At 40.6% G+C, this 16,799-nt stretch overlaps 2 protein-coding genes across 2 annotated transcripts in view; one reads left to right on the top strand and one right to left on the bottom strand.

Moving 5' to 3' along the window:
* Positions 1-3,781: 3,781 nt before the first annotated feature.
* slc26a2 (solute carrier family 26 member 2) lies at positions 3,782-10,173 on the bottom strand. The gene is made up of 4 exons (XM_037675639.1): positions 9,568-10,173; positions 8,732-9,022; positions 7,218-7,666; positions 3,782-4,622 (listed from the first exon to the last, which is right to left on the bottom strand). The coding sequence occupies exons 1-4, from the start codon at positions 10,171-10,173 to the stop codon at positions 3,809-3,811; spliced, it is 2,160 nt and encodes a 719-aa protein (XP_037531567.1). The 3' UTR covers positions 3,782-3,808.
* Positions 10,174-14,305: 4,132 nt separating this feature from the next.
* The window catches only part of pde6a (phosphodiesterase 6A, cGMP-specific, rod, alpha), a 34,760-nt gene continuing 32,266 nt past the window's right edge, over positions 14,306-16,799 (top strand). The window contains exons 1-3 of the mRNA XM_037675638.1: positions 14,306-14,384; positions 14,741-15,077; positions 15,691-15,832. Of these exons, the coding sequence (XP_037531566.1) occupies positions 14,749-15,077; positions 15,691-15,832 (471 nt within the window). The 5' untranslated portion in view covers positions 14,306-14,384; positions 14,741-14,748. The remainder of the gene's footprint in view (positions 14,385-14,740; positions 15,078-15,690; positions 15,833-16,799) is intronic.

Genomic DNA, 16,799 nt, shown 5'->3' with positions numbered 1-16,799 from the left:
CATTTACCTTGATTTGTGATCTTGTATAACTTGTGACCTTGATTTGTAACCTTATAGCGGTTTACCTTTTTGACCTTATATACCTGGTGACCTTGATTTGTGATGTTGTATAACTATTGACATCGATTTGCGACAGTGTGTAACTGACTGATTTGTGACATTTTATAACTTTTGACCTTTTTATGTTAATTGCCTTTTGACTTCGTGACCTTGGTGGTGGTGGTGGGGGAGGGGGGGGTACACAACACTTCTAGTGATGATGCATACTGTATGTGTCTGAAGTTTCATTAAATTATGTTGAGAGAATCAGAAGATGGGCACACGACAAGTTTACCATAATACCGTATAAAAAAGATCCAACTTCGATGACACATTTTCTTTTATTTCATTATTAGATTACATTTATATAATGAGATAACAACATACCAAAACAAATGTGATGTAACGATACAGGTTTTTTTCACTAGAGACTGAGACACTTCGACTTTTCTTTTTATATATATATATATATATATTTAAAAAAAAAAAAATAGAACAGACTTAAAATGATATTTTTATAGTTGTGCTCTTCCATTTGGTTTCAGGACTCAAAGAAAATAAAAACACCTGTAACCTGACAGGTTGCAAAACAGGCTTTTATAGAAATATATTATAGAAAATAAGTTTATATAAAATATTGCTGAAATTGTTTCAGCTTTAAATTGCATGAACAGTTTTAACGCACGCGACTTTAACTTCGTCAGAAAAAAGCTGAAAAGAAAAACTCTACGTCTACATTTACTTTGACCTTTTTGTAGTTCAAATGTCCCCACCTTACTTTGTGTTTCCACCCTCCAGCCCTAAGGCACAGGAAAATCTAATCTCTCCATCGCATGTCAACAAAACATTTTACTCCCGAGCGTCGCCTGTCATAGATTACTAAAGTCAAACAGGTTGAACAGGTGAGATCACCTCTGTTCTACCAGACTACACCTAAAAACAAAAGTGCTGACGCAGGGTGACGATACCCAGCAACTTCACCTACTGCCACCTATGCCTTTGGAACCATAAGTACAAAAACATTTTTTAAACTAGGTAGGAAAATAGCAGCTTCAGTAACAGAAACGACTTCAAGCACAAATATGAAAATAAATATACTCAAAGATCTTTTATCTAAAATGATGGTCTTATTGTTTTGACCTGAGGTCAAATCTCATCGCAACATTTTTGAAAAAAAAAAAAAAAGTTTTTCTAAATGAAAGCTCATTTATTCTCTTAGGAGCTATATTAAATGTGTTTTATAAAAACACTGGCAAAGGCTCCACAATTCAGTTCATTCTGATGACCTGACTGCAACCTTTCAGCTCTTGTTTAATTGAGGAAACACTCACCCGTCTGCCTCGAACCCAAACCTTAACGACTGACAGACTATTTCTTTTAATAAAAGGCTGTGTGTGTGTGTGTGGGGGGGGGGGGGGGGGAACCCACGTAGCATTCACTGCACAGTGTCAGTAATCAGCTGTCAGTTGTGTATTCACCACGTTACACAAACTGACAGAAGTAACTTCATCCCATTTAGCAAACAGTCTGAACACAAGCATACAGTAATGAAGTGGTTCGAACCCTGCTCTCTGAGGAACACCATCCTGCATGTTTCAGTTGTTTCTCTGCTTAGTGATTTAATTACTTCCTTAAATTCTGCAGAAGCCAGTTAATCACCCATTCATTCAAATCAGGTGTGTCAAAGCAGGGAAACCAGCAGGACGGTGTTCCTCAGGGAGCAGGGTTGGGAACCACTGCGTTATGTATCGTTCAGCACATAAAAGCTGAGAACTTAATGTTCCATAAACATATCATAATATATAAAATAACTGCATATGGCAACATGAAGATTGTCAGCCTTGGCAGATCAACCTATGACCAAAAATGTCAACAATAAAGTAAAATGATGAACAAATGATTTGAAAACATTTACAGTTTACAAATAATGCATATATTAATTCCTGAATACAGTAGAGGTGCTTAAACTTAGCTTAAAGGCACTGCAGGCGTCTGAAAAAAGCTTTTGTTTGGTGTTTGTCTGCAAAAACTTGGGATTTCTTCTTAATCTCCAACTCCTTTTTATGTAACGCTGTGTGGCGTGGTGGATTAAAATTAAAAATAAAAGTTATCGGAAGGAATCGGATACATTCAGTTTGAGGCAAAGCCTGAGAAGAAACTTGCTAACAAAGCAGGCAGTGTTTGATTTGTGTGGAATAAGGATTGCACATTTAAAGAGAATATTTTTTTAAATAAATACTCAAAGAATAGTGTAAATTAAACTTACAAAAACATACTGGACAGTCGAACTTAGGCTTCTTTTCACCCTTCTGTTTGAATGCAAACAAAAGTTTATTGGTCCAAAATGTGTTTCATTTGGGCCCATCAACCGTTAATAAATTACTAGTTGTCTGACAGGAACCTGGAAGTTGAAGCTGGAAGGGAACCAGCACCCCAATAGGCTGGTCCAACAAGTACAAAAGCAGCAGTTTAAAGGAAAGATGACATCGTGATTGTGTGCAGGAGAGTAGGCGGGACTTAATGTCCCATTTCACTAACGCACAGAGTCTGGTTCCAAAATATTCAACATGGCCGCTCCTGTAAACAGTGTTATACAGCCTTCAGTTCTTAAAACAAGAGAAGGCAGGAACACGTTATCTTAATATACTGTCGATGTTTGAACCGTTACAAAATGCCATCCCAGGCAAACGGCTTAAATAAATAAATAAAATATAATCATTCTATTCAGTCAAAAATATTCGTCCATTTCTTATTTGTGTTTTTTTGTTCATATTTTCCACTTGAATATAAAAGATAATCCCAGGCTATTAATAAAAGGTGACGGAGGGGTGTTATAATGAACCTCACATGTAATAAAATTTTAAATAATTTAACATTTTGCTGAATTGTTTGATTCAGGAAAAACCTACAAACCACATCATGGTGGAAAAATGCTCATTAACTCTTTCAGATGTGATTTATGTACAAATTTAGGAAAAAAAAATTAGGGGTGCACCCGATTTTCCTTAATTTTGGGAGATTGGCTGATACTTACACAAGAAACCGGTTTATTTTTATTTATTTTTTGTAGTTTTAACGACAATTTTCTAAACTTCATTTATATTTCAGAGCACTACCTCATGACCAGTTTAAACAAGTTTGTATTATTTCTAGGATATTGATCAAGGGTATATTTTTCAATAAAATATTGGAAAATTGAAGGTACATCGTGGCCTTTATAACAACTGACAGTGTCGCTTATAAAACAAAATCGGTATCGGTCGGAATCGGCAGGTCAGAGTTTTTAGAGATCGGCCAGAAAACTGCAATTGGTGCACCCCTAAAAAAAATAAACCTTTAAAGTTTCACTTGGACTGAAAGGCACTCCATACTGCAGTGACTTTTCTGTAAGGTACATGTACAAGTACTAAAAGTGCAGTAAGTATTTGTCATCTGTAGCAGTGATGTGGAATTACACAATATGGTCTTTGGCAACAATGTAATCTTATAAAGGCATGTTTTCAATCAAACTCTTTTATCTAGGGGTGCACCAATTGCAGTTTTCCAATACCAACTTGTTTTAACTGGCCATGAGGTAGTGCTCTGAAATTTAAATCCAGTTCAGACAATTGTTGTTAAAACAAACAAAAAATATTGTTTTCTCATGCAAGGATCGCCCGATTTCCAAAATTAAGAAAATCGGGGCCGATAAATCAGCTGGCCGGTTTATCGGTGCACCACTACTCTTTTCTTATATGTTGCAGATGTTTGGACAGATGTTGGATCTATTTTAAGATATGTTGTCACATCCTCCGTTAGGAACACTGAGGTTTTGGACGTAGTGAACGGCATCAGTAATGGTAAAGAAAATCATTTTGTTCTTTCCTACCTCACCATCTTTTTCACTGCTGTAGTAACCTCCACTTTCCAAAGTGTCCAGTACCGACGTATTACACCGGGTCAGGATAACGTCAACCCCAACTTCTCCGTAATCTTTCCGCACCTCTTTCAGAGTATTTACTCCGGCGGTGTCGAGGAATAAGACGGCGCCGCAGTCGAGTACTAAGCTGCGCACGCTTTTTGAAGATTTCTCATCAAGCATAGCTGCAGACGCTTCGTCATTCTTCTCACATGCTTCGTTTCCTGACTCCATCGCTGATGTTTCTCCAACCTCCAGCTGCTTGTTTTTCTTGGACTTTAAACGTTGCGCCTTCTCCTTCACAGGGTTGAGACCCACACTTTTGTAGAGAGACTTCTTGAACAAGCTCTGGTTGGCGTAATAAATCGGCGCCTCGTATCTGAAAACGGCCACTCCAGGATGTGTCCGAAGGCCATGGTATGATGACAAATGTTCATAATGCTCCCTGGTCTCAGCCTGGCCCAGCTCAAGGACCTGAGCTTTCTGGGTTCGGCCCAGGATGCAGAAGGCTGACACCAGAACCCCGACTAGGAGACCGAGCTCGGTGTTGACCAGTGCTGAGGTAGCCATGGTTGCCAACCAGATGAAAGCATCGATTCGATTTGCACGCCACATGCGGGGAATGTCCAAGAACTTTTTTAGAGCACCGCGGAGGTTCACCACGATGATGACGGCTAAAACGCATCTGCACAAATGTAAGAAATGGAAAAGGTTATGTCACCATGAGCACACACATCTATCAGAGCAAATGACACCTAACTCAGAGTGAACCTGTGCTGGCTCGAAACATAACTGGCAACAAAACTAATTTTAGAACTTTGGACCCTGTGGGTTGTGGAATCTCTGGATTGGTAGCAACATGAACACCTAACACACTTTGGTGTGACTATGCAATGCAGTGATCCCTCACCTATCATGGGGGTTACGTTCCAGAGACCCCCGCAGTAGATGAAAATCTGCAAAATAGCGTCGTTTATTTTATTATTTATATCATTATTTCTCCTAGATAACTTGCCATGGCGGGGCGATCATCTTGTCTGTGATTTGTCAGCGGTTGGGGGGTGGGGGGGGTTGGATGGAAAGATGTCTGAGCTGCACGCTGTTTGTACCATCAGTTTTTGAGCAGAGGGGCGGGGTTTAGTGTAAAGTTTAAGCGTGAGGGAAGAGTCAGCGTAAGCGCTCCCTTTAGCGTTTTAGCTAGCGCACCTGTATTGCGTACTGCTAGCTTAGCGCTACGTCAGTGCCAATGGGGGGAAGGGGGTTGATGCGCAGTTCGTTTCAGTAGGCGGGGCATCCTGCAAACACTTTACACACATTTAAGGCTTTATAAACTCTTCCCACACTCTTACTAACCTTTCCCACTCTTTTGAACACTTCATATGCTCTTCAACATTTTGGTGATGAAGATGATGACGATGACATGAATGTACAGTAGTGCACAGCATGTACAGTACACACACTATAAAATGAGTAAAAAAAAAAAACACGATAGCGTAAAGCTGCAAAAAGTGAGCCGCAATATAGTGAGGGACTGTGTACTGTACAGGTAATCGTCCTTCAGTGGTCATAATGTTGTGTCTGATGTGTGTAAATATGTGAAGATTAAGATTTTTAAATAACTTTTCATGCTTTTCTTTTTCGTGTGTCTAATGCTGTATTTAAATTGATATCAGAATGTTTTTAATTTGTCTATCATCGTTTTCTGGTGTTTGCCGTTTCTCTCAGCAGACGCTACCTCAGAGTCAACATTAACCTGAACTGTGGTCACAGGTTATCTGGATTCATCGAACGTTACCTTTTTGAAACCTTTACAAAAATAAACAATACAAGAACAACAAATTTAAAATAAACTAAAAACAAAATCTTGAATTGGAACAATTTTCACTTTGCTAAACTTTATTAAACGCTCAAACGGGATATAAGTGTGTTTGAAATTCACCATGGGGTTGTTGGTTTACTGGTGTACGTGCTGCAGGCACAAATACATTTTACATTAGATCTCCAAGGATATAAAATAAACATCTGTTGTGTGTTGTGCATTTTTCAGAACACATTTTTATGGAGGCTGATTTGTTGACTAAAAATCAAAGCATTTCAACAGTGTGGCAAAATATGATCCATCCATTTATCTTTACTCTCTTCATTCTTTCGCTTTCTCCTTTCTGGTTCACTGGTGTCCATGTCCCAGCAGTCACTGTGCAGGAGGCAGGGGACAACCTGGACAGGTCTCCAGTCCATCACAGGGACACATCGAGACAAACTAGACGACCATTCACTCTCTCACTCACACCTAGGGACAATTTAGAGTTACCAATCAGCCTAACATGCATGTTTTTGGTCTGTGGGAGGAAACCGGAGTACCGGAAATCCCACGCATGCACAAAGAGAACATGCAAACTCCACCCAGAAAGGCCCCCAGACCTGGATTTGAACTGGGAACCTGCTTTGCTGAGAGGCTGCAGCTCTACCAACTGTGCCGCCGTGCCGCCCCTGGTCGTATTCATAAAATTAAATTAAATTAAATAAAAACACAAATCTTACTACCAGTATACTGTCTGCTACATGGGCAGCACGGTGGCGCAAGTGGTAGAACTGCCTCTCAGCAAGCAGGTCCCCAGTTCAAATCCAGGTCCAGGGGCCTTTCTGGGTGGAGTTTGCATGTTCTCTCCGTGCATGCGTGGGATTTCCGGTACTCCGGTTTCCTCCCACAGACCAAAAACATGCATGTTAGGCTGATTGGTAACTCTAAATTGTCCCTAGGTGTGAGTGAGAGAGTGAATGGTTGTTTGTCTCGTTTGTCTCTATGTGTCCCTGTGATGGACTGGAGACCAGTCCAGGGTGTACCCCGCCCCTCGCACAGTGATTGCTGGACATGGGCACTGGCAACCCCCGTGAACCAAAACTAGAATAAGCAGGTAAAGATAATGGATGGATGTCTACTATATATTACACAGTTTTTAGGCATTATGTTTTCTGAAACCTGCTCAGTAGATGTTGTATGTTAATTCTCATTAATATGCATCTTGCATGAATAAAAACTTTATTTTCGGCTGTCATGGTTAACTTAGAGTGAAGACAGTTGGGCTGTTTTAAGTCAAAGTATTACATTTTAAAGTATTCTATCAGTTCGGGGTGTTTTTATCAGTAGATCTAAGTGTTCGTGCAGCACATGTAAATGCCTTGTTCAGATGCTTACCTAATGTGAGACACCATCTTAAGACATGATGCACAAGTACACAAGAGAAAAGATTCAGGGAATTAAAAGATCTTGCATGCTTACTTTTGAAGGGAATAAAAGAGCGGTGCAATAACCAGAAGCACCAGCAGCAGGACAAGAGCACTGACCAGCCCCGACATCTGCGTCTGGCACCCTGTCGATTCCTTGACGAGGGTTTTGGTCAGAGCGGCGCTGGTGGTGAAGCAGCGGAAGAACGACGGCAGGATGTTGCAGAAACCAATGGCGTACATCTCCTGGTTGGCATCCACTGAGTAGCCGTGCTTCTTGGCAAACATCTCTGACAACGACACGGTGATGGCAAATCCCACAATGGCGATGGAGAAAGCGTCAACAGCCACATTGGGGATCAGTGACCATGAAGGCAGCTGAGGAGGGAGGAAGCCCGTAGGGATGTGTCCCGCCACCCCTGAACCATATTCACTGTTGAAGTGACCAAAGTGAGAGGCAAGAGTTGCTATTATCACCACAAACAGCTCAAATGGGATCGGAGCCTAGAGAACAGAAGAAAAGAAAACCAGACATGAAAAAATATATCCACATCTATTTCGTTTAATATTGTGTTCTACACAAAACATGATTCCTACACAAGATTAGAATACAACGACGCTGCCTTGGGCAGAACCTTATGCTGTACTCTCTAAAAAAGTTAAATCTGGTCCTCTGGACATTCAAAAAAACAAAACAAAGCAAAACAACAACAAAAATGTAGAAACGTTTCGTCTCTCATCCGAGAGACTTCCTCAGTCTGAGGTGCTGTATTCAGCTCAGTCTCTTAAATAACACCTTCTCAGGGTGGATCAACCAGTTTTGCTGCTGACAACCAAAACCAGCTGATCACATGCTCAAGAAGGACCATCAGCCTAACAATGGATCATTAGCACACTGATGGCTGTTTACTGTTCACAGAGGGCTGAGTGATACTAGCAATCACAGCATTGTAAGAGGGGGACAGTTGAACACGGAGGCCTCCACCCCTGTTTAACGATGGACGGTTTCTTTTCACAAAGATGGCCTCCTTTACTCCTCTCTCAAACCATCGTTCCTCTCTGTCCAGGATGTGCACATCTTCATCCCTGAAAGAGTGACTACTGGCCTGGAGATGAGTGTAGACCGCAGAGTCCTGGCCTGATGATGTTGATCTTCTGTGCTGAGCCATCCTTTTGGCCAGTGGCTGTTTAGTTTCCCCGATGTAAGACTGATCACAGCCCTCCTGACACTGAACAGCATACACAACATTACTCTGTTTGTGCCGGGGGACTGGATCTTTGGGATGAACCAGTCTTTGCCGTAATGTATTTTGGGGTTTAAAAGCCACTGGGACGTTATGTTTAGAAAATAAACGTCTCAGTTTCTCTGATACTCCCTCAACATATGGAATGACCACTGGTCTGGGTCTGGGTACCTTATGCTGTACTATAAGTTGGACTGTTGGTGAGAAAGTTGTCATCCCATTTATGTCTCACTCAACTGCCTTTCGTGGCTAAAAGCAATGTAAAACATGCACACGTTCTAAGACATTTAATCTGCATTTGTTTTAAAGAACAGCTTGTTATTACCTTTAGCTTGGATTTGAAGCGATCATTTAACTCCTTTGCAGGAATAAGCACGGCCAAACACACCAAGCTGGTGATAAGGTCACAAATGTTGGTCTTGCCAAGGTTGATGAGGACTCCATACCAGGTCTTGAACAGAGTAAACCAGCCTTGGGGCCGAGGAATCTTCAGGCCTAGAAGGTACTTGAACTGCGACGTAAGGATGGTCAGGGAGGCGCCTGTCGCAAAGCCACTGAGGAGGGAGTCCGAGAGGTAGACGGAGACGAAGCCTACCTGAAATAGGCCCATTAGCACCTGAGAGAAAGACGTGGACAGGAGTAAGAAGAAAATTCACATTCTAAGACATTCAGCATTTTATGTCAAGGCTATTCAACTAAACTGCTCTGGGGACCACAGTTACTGAAAGCCAACAGCTCAGGGGCCGGACATTCAGCCATTAAGTCCATCCATTATCTTTTACCTGCTTCTTCCATTTTGGGTCACGGGGGTTGCTGGTGTCCATGTCCAGCAATTGCTGTGCGAGGGACGGGGTACACCCTGGACAGGTCTCCAGTCCATCACAGGCACAAACGAGACAAACAACCACACTCTCACTCACACCTAGGGACAATTTTAGAGTTACCAGTCTGTCTAACATGCATGTTTTTTGGTCTGTGGGAGGAAACCGGAGCACCCGAAGAAAACCCACGCATGCACGGCAAGAACATGCAAACTCCACCCAGAAAGGCCCCCGGACCGGGATTTGAACCAGGGTAACCTGCTCGCTGAGAGGCAGCAGCTCTACCAGTTGTGCCACCGTGCTGCCCCTAGCAATGAAGTCATTATGTAAATAAACTTACCTGGTAAACCCCGGCGGTAAAAGTAACTGTTGCACCCACTGTGATGGCGTAGCAGCTTCTGTCGCACTCATTGTTGCTGTTGTTTTGCAGACTAGCCAACAGGACGCCACTGCTGTTACGACCCATGCTGCTGTTTTCTGAGATGTATCCTGCTAAAGCCAACTCTCTATCCACAACCTGACCCACAAGCAGGCAGAGGACTCCAAAAATCCCCACTGAGATGTGTCTGGAAGTGCCCAGGAGGGCGTAAATGATAGACGAGAAGAAAGAAGTGTAGAGGCCATATATGGGGTCTTGACTTGCCAACAGGGAGTACGCTATGGACTGTGGGACCAGTAGGATTCCAACAATAAGTCCTGACATAGCATCGCCCAGAATCCAGTCCCTGAGGTTGTAGTGCAACAGCCATTTCAGAATGGGAAAAAATCCCAGTATTTTGGATTTCACCCTCTTTGTGGTGCATGAACATCGTTTCTTCAAACAGCTGGACACAACAGTTTGCCATTTCTTTGTCGATTCCTTCTCAACTCTTTCCAGAACGAGTGGCCGCTGCAGGTCAGTCCCAGCTCCATCCTCTGGTTTGCAGCAGGCATCCCCATGAGGCATCTTGAAACTGTGTAGACAAAGTTTAGAGATCAAACGTACTTCATAATAAACTACGAATAGACACCTGGAGAACGTGTACAGATACAAAAGAATATGAAAAGTATCAGTACTCTGAGGCACTGCTGAAAAGCAATTTGTTTTTAAAAGGTGGAGAGAGGAGAAGCGGGATGTAAATCATTGTGTGCCGTTGGGTGTGGACAATCAATTTAATACGTGAAATTTGAAGAATTTCCTTCTTTTTATAAAAATCAAATCAGCACAGAGGACATGTATATGAGGAGATCCACACTCAAGGACAACTTAGTCTGTGGAGTCAGCAACTCGGAAATATATTTCCAAATGCCAAACAGGTAATTTAAAGGTATAAATAAACACTACTTTGAGTTTGTCCACAAAGACTTTAAGAACAAATTGTACTATAATGATGTTTGTTTTTTAACTTCCTTCTCTTCCTGACTAGAAGTCATGATAAGAAGTGGTTTGTTAATCAGACAATGCAGCCTTTAGGCTATTCAAGGAAACTACAGTGTTTTCGACGGGAACGATGTCATAAAGTCAAATAACTCTGTTTAAGAAGAAAGAGAAGCGAAATTATTATTATAGCGCATGTTCCCTTTGCAGTCTAAGCCCACTGAGGTATGAATGAGCTTCTTTGTAAACAAAACGTCAACGTGGACTCCACCGGAAACTTTGACCGACTTGAAACATTTATGGTGAAAACATATCACTACGAGAAGAAAGCATTCAGGTTCATGTGTCAAGATACTGACCTGTGTTAGAATAAACTTCCTTTACTAAGTTTTTCTTACTGTTCCGCTCCGAGAGTGAAGAGTCCTACACGCTGCCGCACTGTACGTGATGACGTAGCACAAAACGTCATTGCGTCACGCTGTTTGCTGAAGCGACGTGGGTCGCGCTAAAAGATCATTGACCTCGTTTGATTACAAAAGAGAACTGTTGCAACTCATCTTTTACAAATCATAAGAATTAAAAAATATATATTTGAGTCCAGTTTAAAAAAAAAAACATGCATGTATAAAAATTATACTTACAAAATCACTTCAAACTTTTTAATAACTTATTACATTAATAACAACAAAGTCCATGCTCAATAATCCAGGTATAAAATCCAACATTTTTCAGTCAGGTCATCTGGACAGTTTCTTTTTTTTTTTTTTGTGCTGAAACGTTTCACCTTCGATCCAGAAGGCTTCATCAGTCAAGGAAACCCACAACAAAACTGATGCTTACTCCAAAGTGGAACAAACCAGTTCTGCTTGTGGTTAGATGGTCGCTTTGGTACGCCCCTCCTCCATTGCCGGCCCTCTTCCTTGTTGACAGTCGAGTTAAACTGGTTGAAAACAACAAAGTCCATGCTCAATAATCCAGGTATAAAATCCAACATTTTTCAGTCAGGTCATCTGGACAGTTTCTTTTTTTTTGTGCTGAAACGTTTCGCCTTCGATCCAGAAGGTTGTTTTGACAAGAATGTCAACAAGGAAAAGGGCCGGCAATGGAGGAAGGGCGTACCAAAGCGACCATCTAATCACAAGCAGAACTGGTTTGTTCCACTTTGGAGTAAGCATCAGTTTTGTTGTGTGTTTCCTTGACTGATGAAGCCTTCTGGATCAAAAGCAAAACGTTTCAGCACAAAAAAATAAACTGTCCAGATGACCTGACTGAAAAATGTTGGATTATTCCATTAATAGTGATGATTAATGATGCATTTTGATTTTATTAACTTTTTTATTATTCTCCTACATAAAACACAATTATTGTTCATCCATACAATATAACTACTTAAAACCAACAACATGTGAGCAGATGGGTTTTTAAGTTGCAATTTTAAACATATTACATATGTTTTTTTATTTTTATGTCCATATTCAGATAAGACAACATGCATTGTAAGTGTGAGAGTTCGAGTTCTCAACGTAAGATCAGAGTTCTGCGATTGAATTAAAATCAAAGCATTCGGCTCCTCCGTTACATAGTGTTGATATACAAGAATGTGTTTGTTCAGTGCCCTGAGATGATTTCTGTTGTGACTTGGTGCTATATAAATAAACTAAATTGAATTGGACTGAATTTTAAGTGTACATTACACTGCCTATATTTGTTTTTATGGTGTTCTTCATAAGTCCTACAAAATCATATGCTTACAGTACCCTCAAACTAAAACATGTTCCCGAGGTTTTAGAACCATTTTATAATGTACGTCTTACTCAAACCAGAGAAAAAATGATCATCTTTGTATTCTGCGGTTTGATGTCATTCATTCATTCATTCAAACTTTATTGGCAAGTCTCATTGAGCAGGAGGACTCATTTATAAGAGGGACCTGTTCCAAACAGAACATATAAAGTACAGACAACAATAACAATAAACAATGACAATAACAACAAACTATAATAACAGACTACAGTAAAAATGCAGTTAAAATATGCATAGTGTATAAATAAATAAATCAGGGTGCCGTAAAACAGGGTGAAATGCTAAAAACACCATATTTACTTTGATTTTTCTATTGACATTATCAAATGTTTGAAACCCCCTAAAGAAATTAAGGTGGACAACTTCATTTCCTGTTGCAAGGTGTTCCAGGTGCAGGAGCTGAGTAGGAAAAGGCCTTTTTGCCAAGTTCAGTCCTCACTGAGGGAACGCTGCAGGTAATGATGTCCTGAGAGCGCATGTTGTAACTGCACTGACGGCGTGACAAGTGGGAGGAGATGTAAGAAGGCAGCAGACCAAGGAGGGATTTATAGATGAAAATGAACCAGTGTGAGAGCCTACATGTAGATAATGATGACCAACTGACCAAGGAGTACAGAGTGCAGTGATGGATACGGTAGTTACAACCAGTTATGAATCTTAGCACGCCGCGATAAGACAGCATCCAACATCTGCAAGGAGCTGGCAGGAGCATTCATGTAAATAATGTCACCATAGTCAATGGCTGGTAGGAAGGTAGTGGTTACAACGCATTTTCTGGAGTTCAGAGTTAAACAAGATCTATTTCTGAAAAAGAAACTCAGTTTTAATTTCACTTTATTTATCAAGTTTTCGATATGTGGTTTAAAAGAGAGCTGTGCATCAACCAAAATTCCCAAGTATTTGTAAGAATCTACAAACTTAATAGGAACCCCATGCATGGATGAGATGTGAGGAAGAGTTGCTGGCACCGACTTTCTGTTGGAAAACAAGATTCCTTTGGTTTTGTCAGCATTTAGCACTAGTTTGAGGTGGAATAAGTCTGACTGAGTGATGTCAAATGCAGACTGTAGAAACTGGAAAACCTTGGCAACTGTGTTAGCTCGGCAATAAACAGTGGCATCGGCATAGAGATGCAAAGATGCGTCAGGGATGTTTTGACCTAATTTATTTATAATAGATTGTAAAAAAGAGTGGGACCTAAAACTGAGCCTTGTGGCACACCATTGGTGACCGTTAGGTAGCAAAATGAAGTACCATTATATGTATGTACAGCTACATACTTTTGTTGAAAGTAACTGGGACCCTGTGTACACAATTTCGTTCCACCACATGTACCACATGTGGTGCAAACGACAAATAAAGAAACTCTGACTCTCTGATTATGTCGAACACGTTGCCTCCAACCTGAGAGACAGTTTGAGAACCAGCTAACGGTGTGATCTGAGAACATGTCGGTGCTCTAAATGAAGACACAAACCAGATTTACTCAGCAGGTTTGTTTCTTTCTTACTCCTTCTATAATCTTTAAGAGAAGAGTGTTATTACTAGTCTGATCAAACAACCATGCAGTGGTACAGAAAATACAGTTTTATGCTGGTAAATTGGAGATATTTATAGCTTTCTGTTAGTCTTTGTATAAATACCTAAAATTGTACCTATTATGACCAACAGCGGAAGTATTTTAAACAATCTACTTTGTTTGGATAATGGGTTTTCATCATTAATTATTTAATAAAGAACATTTGTTGTGTTTAATGTGGTTTAAAACAGTCTTTGTGTTAATAAGACAGACACAGAAGAATGTCTAATAGTATCATTCAACATTGGGAGGTTTTGTAATCCCACTGTATGTAATTGGATGCAGGCTTATGTCCACACATGACCATTTAAAACCATCCTGGTAATCCCTTTTCTCTTCGCAGACATCTGAAGCAGGATTGGTTGGTAAAACAGAGGGAATACACACTTTGTTGGGGACTATACGAGGAACTGAACAGGTAGAAATTTTGTTTTCTCGTATGTGTTAAAACCCACATATAATAGATGCAATTTGGTTAATTGGATAGTGGGAAGGTTTGGTAGATGCTGGTCAGAAAGTATTACAACTATTAATAGAGGTTAACACTCACCAAATTATACCACTTCAGGAATGTAAGGAGCATCAGCTGAAAGTCAAAGCAGGTTAAATGTTTTAGTGACAAGAGACCCAATATTTACACAAGTGCATTTAAAAAATAAGTCACTACTTAACTTGAAAATGCTATATATTAACATGGTCGTGCTTTTATGACAAGCCCAAAGAGAATTAATTTGGTTTAATGGCACATTCTCTTGCTGCATGGTTCCCTGTCAGGAGGAGCCATGGTGGACGCAGCTGCAGCCGAGCAGTTCCTGGACTCCAACCCAACCTTCGCCAAGCAGTACTACGACATGAATTTCCGCCCTAAGGTCATCTCAGACCTGCTGGACAGCAACCGCAAACCTATAATAGACGTCAGCAGGTTCCACGAGCTGACTGCGGTGGATGAGAGCGAGATCCTTTTTGACTTGGTACGAGATATCCAGGACAACCTGCAGATGGAAAAATCAGTCTTCAGGCTCATGAAGCACCTCAGCTTCATGTTGAGAGCCGACAGGATGAGCCTCTTCATGTACCGGCAGAGGAACGGTGTAGCTGAGCTGGCCACCAGGTTACTGTGGAGTTTTTATTGTGCAAAAGCTCTTTTTTTATTGATAAAGATCAAATTAAAAAAATCACTGATAGTCACTGATAAACTAACATGACTCTAATCTATGAAGAAATACTTCCTTAAATGGAAATGGTTTTTGGAATGGAAGTTTTTTCCACAACACAACCCCCTCCCAAAAAGCAGTCAGTAGTTCTCACTTAATTTTTATATATTCAGTTTGAATTCATCTATTCTTGGCAGCAAAACACTTTGCATTTAAGGCAGCAGTTGTTCAAAGAGCACAGCTACACAGGAGCAGCTAATTTTCACAAAGTTCACAAAGGTGCACAAAGTTTTAAGTCCAAACAGTTGTAGTTTTTTATGACCTTATCTGTTCACTCTTAATATTTATGTTTGTGCAATCTGTGTTTTCAAGTAATACATTTGGCATGCACATAAACTGCTATCGACAACAAATATGGTGGTGGCTTTGAATGCAGACCCTGTGGTTGTGCGCCTTTAGTTTTCCTCAGTTTACTAAGTTTCATCCAGCTGGCAACACTTTCATATTTACTCCTTTTAAATTAGAACTATTTTAATTGTTAAAATTGACCAGTTTTCTTGTGCGTTTCAGGTTATTTAATGTCCATAAAGATGCATCATATGACGAGTGCCTGGTGCCGCCTGAGAGTGAAATTGTGTACCCGTTGGATATGGGCATCGTGGGTCACGTGGCAACCAGCAAGAAGATGGTCAACGTTCCAGATGTGACGCAGGTAGACAGCTGACTACTCTTTGCTTGTTTTTATATTATTGGATAAGTGCTTGTGTCTCTAGTCTGTCCTCTTTAAAAAAAAAAAAAAATATATATATATATATATATATCTCCCACTTTGATAAAACATTTTTTTAAATAATGACTTATTGTAAAAGCTATTTGGAGAATGAATCGGTGGTGCCTTTTTATAATTCACTCACATCGGTGGCATTAATGTTAAACGTGAAACTGAATACGTGTTCACTTTTTACTGAAATTATAAGAAACTATTTCAATCCACTGTTTTGATTATAGTTAACGTTTGTTCACGGCTGCTTTGTGGCTCTTTGACCACACGAGGGCACCAAGACATTTTTGTGCACCTATGTGTAATTCCTTTAGATTCACAGCCATCTTAATCTCATTACAGCCAATACCTCTGACATTTGGAAAGAGCTTGGAAGCCTTTTTTTCCTTATGTACCCATCATGCCCCTGCAGGTAGTCCCTCTGCCCTTACCTGCCCACAGTGTTCTTGTGACATTTACTGTTATTAAGGCAGCGGCACACTAAACCTAACTGATGCGTTACAAGCACTCCTCAGTATCCGTTCAATCTCAGACTTTCATGTGAGATTAGAGAAGACAGCCGCTGATGGGCGGACAAAAACAGATCAGGGTTGATGGTATTTTTCTCTGCTACCAGCTCAGACAGAACATTTTTTCTGCTTGAAACCTTCATCTGTGTAACCCCCAGCTGACACAAACACAAGGTTAGATGTTTGAAAAACTATAACCATCAAAGGCGATGTCTTCATTTCCCAGTGGCACCGATAAAACAGCTAAAGTTTCCATATAATCGTTTGGCTTTCTGTTTCTAATACATGGAGGAGATTCTTCAGAAATGTGTCTCTGCACCATGTTTTCATTCCCAATCCAATCCAGCACATACCTGTCAGGATTTCTCTACTTTCAGCGGGGGATTTTG

Source organism: Nematolebias whitei, chromosome 4 (genome assembly GCF_014905685.2).
Source record: "Nematolebias whitei isolate Nwh7 chromosome 4, NemWhi1, whole genome shotgun sequence".
In the NCBI taxonomy this organism is placed as follows: domain Eukaryota; kingdom Metazoa; phylum Chordata; class Actinopteri; order Cyprinodontiformes; family Rivulidae; genus Nematolebias; species Nematolebias whitei.
This window is presented reverse-complemented; position numbering and strand designations above follow the sequence as displayed.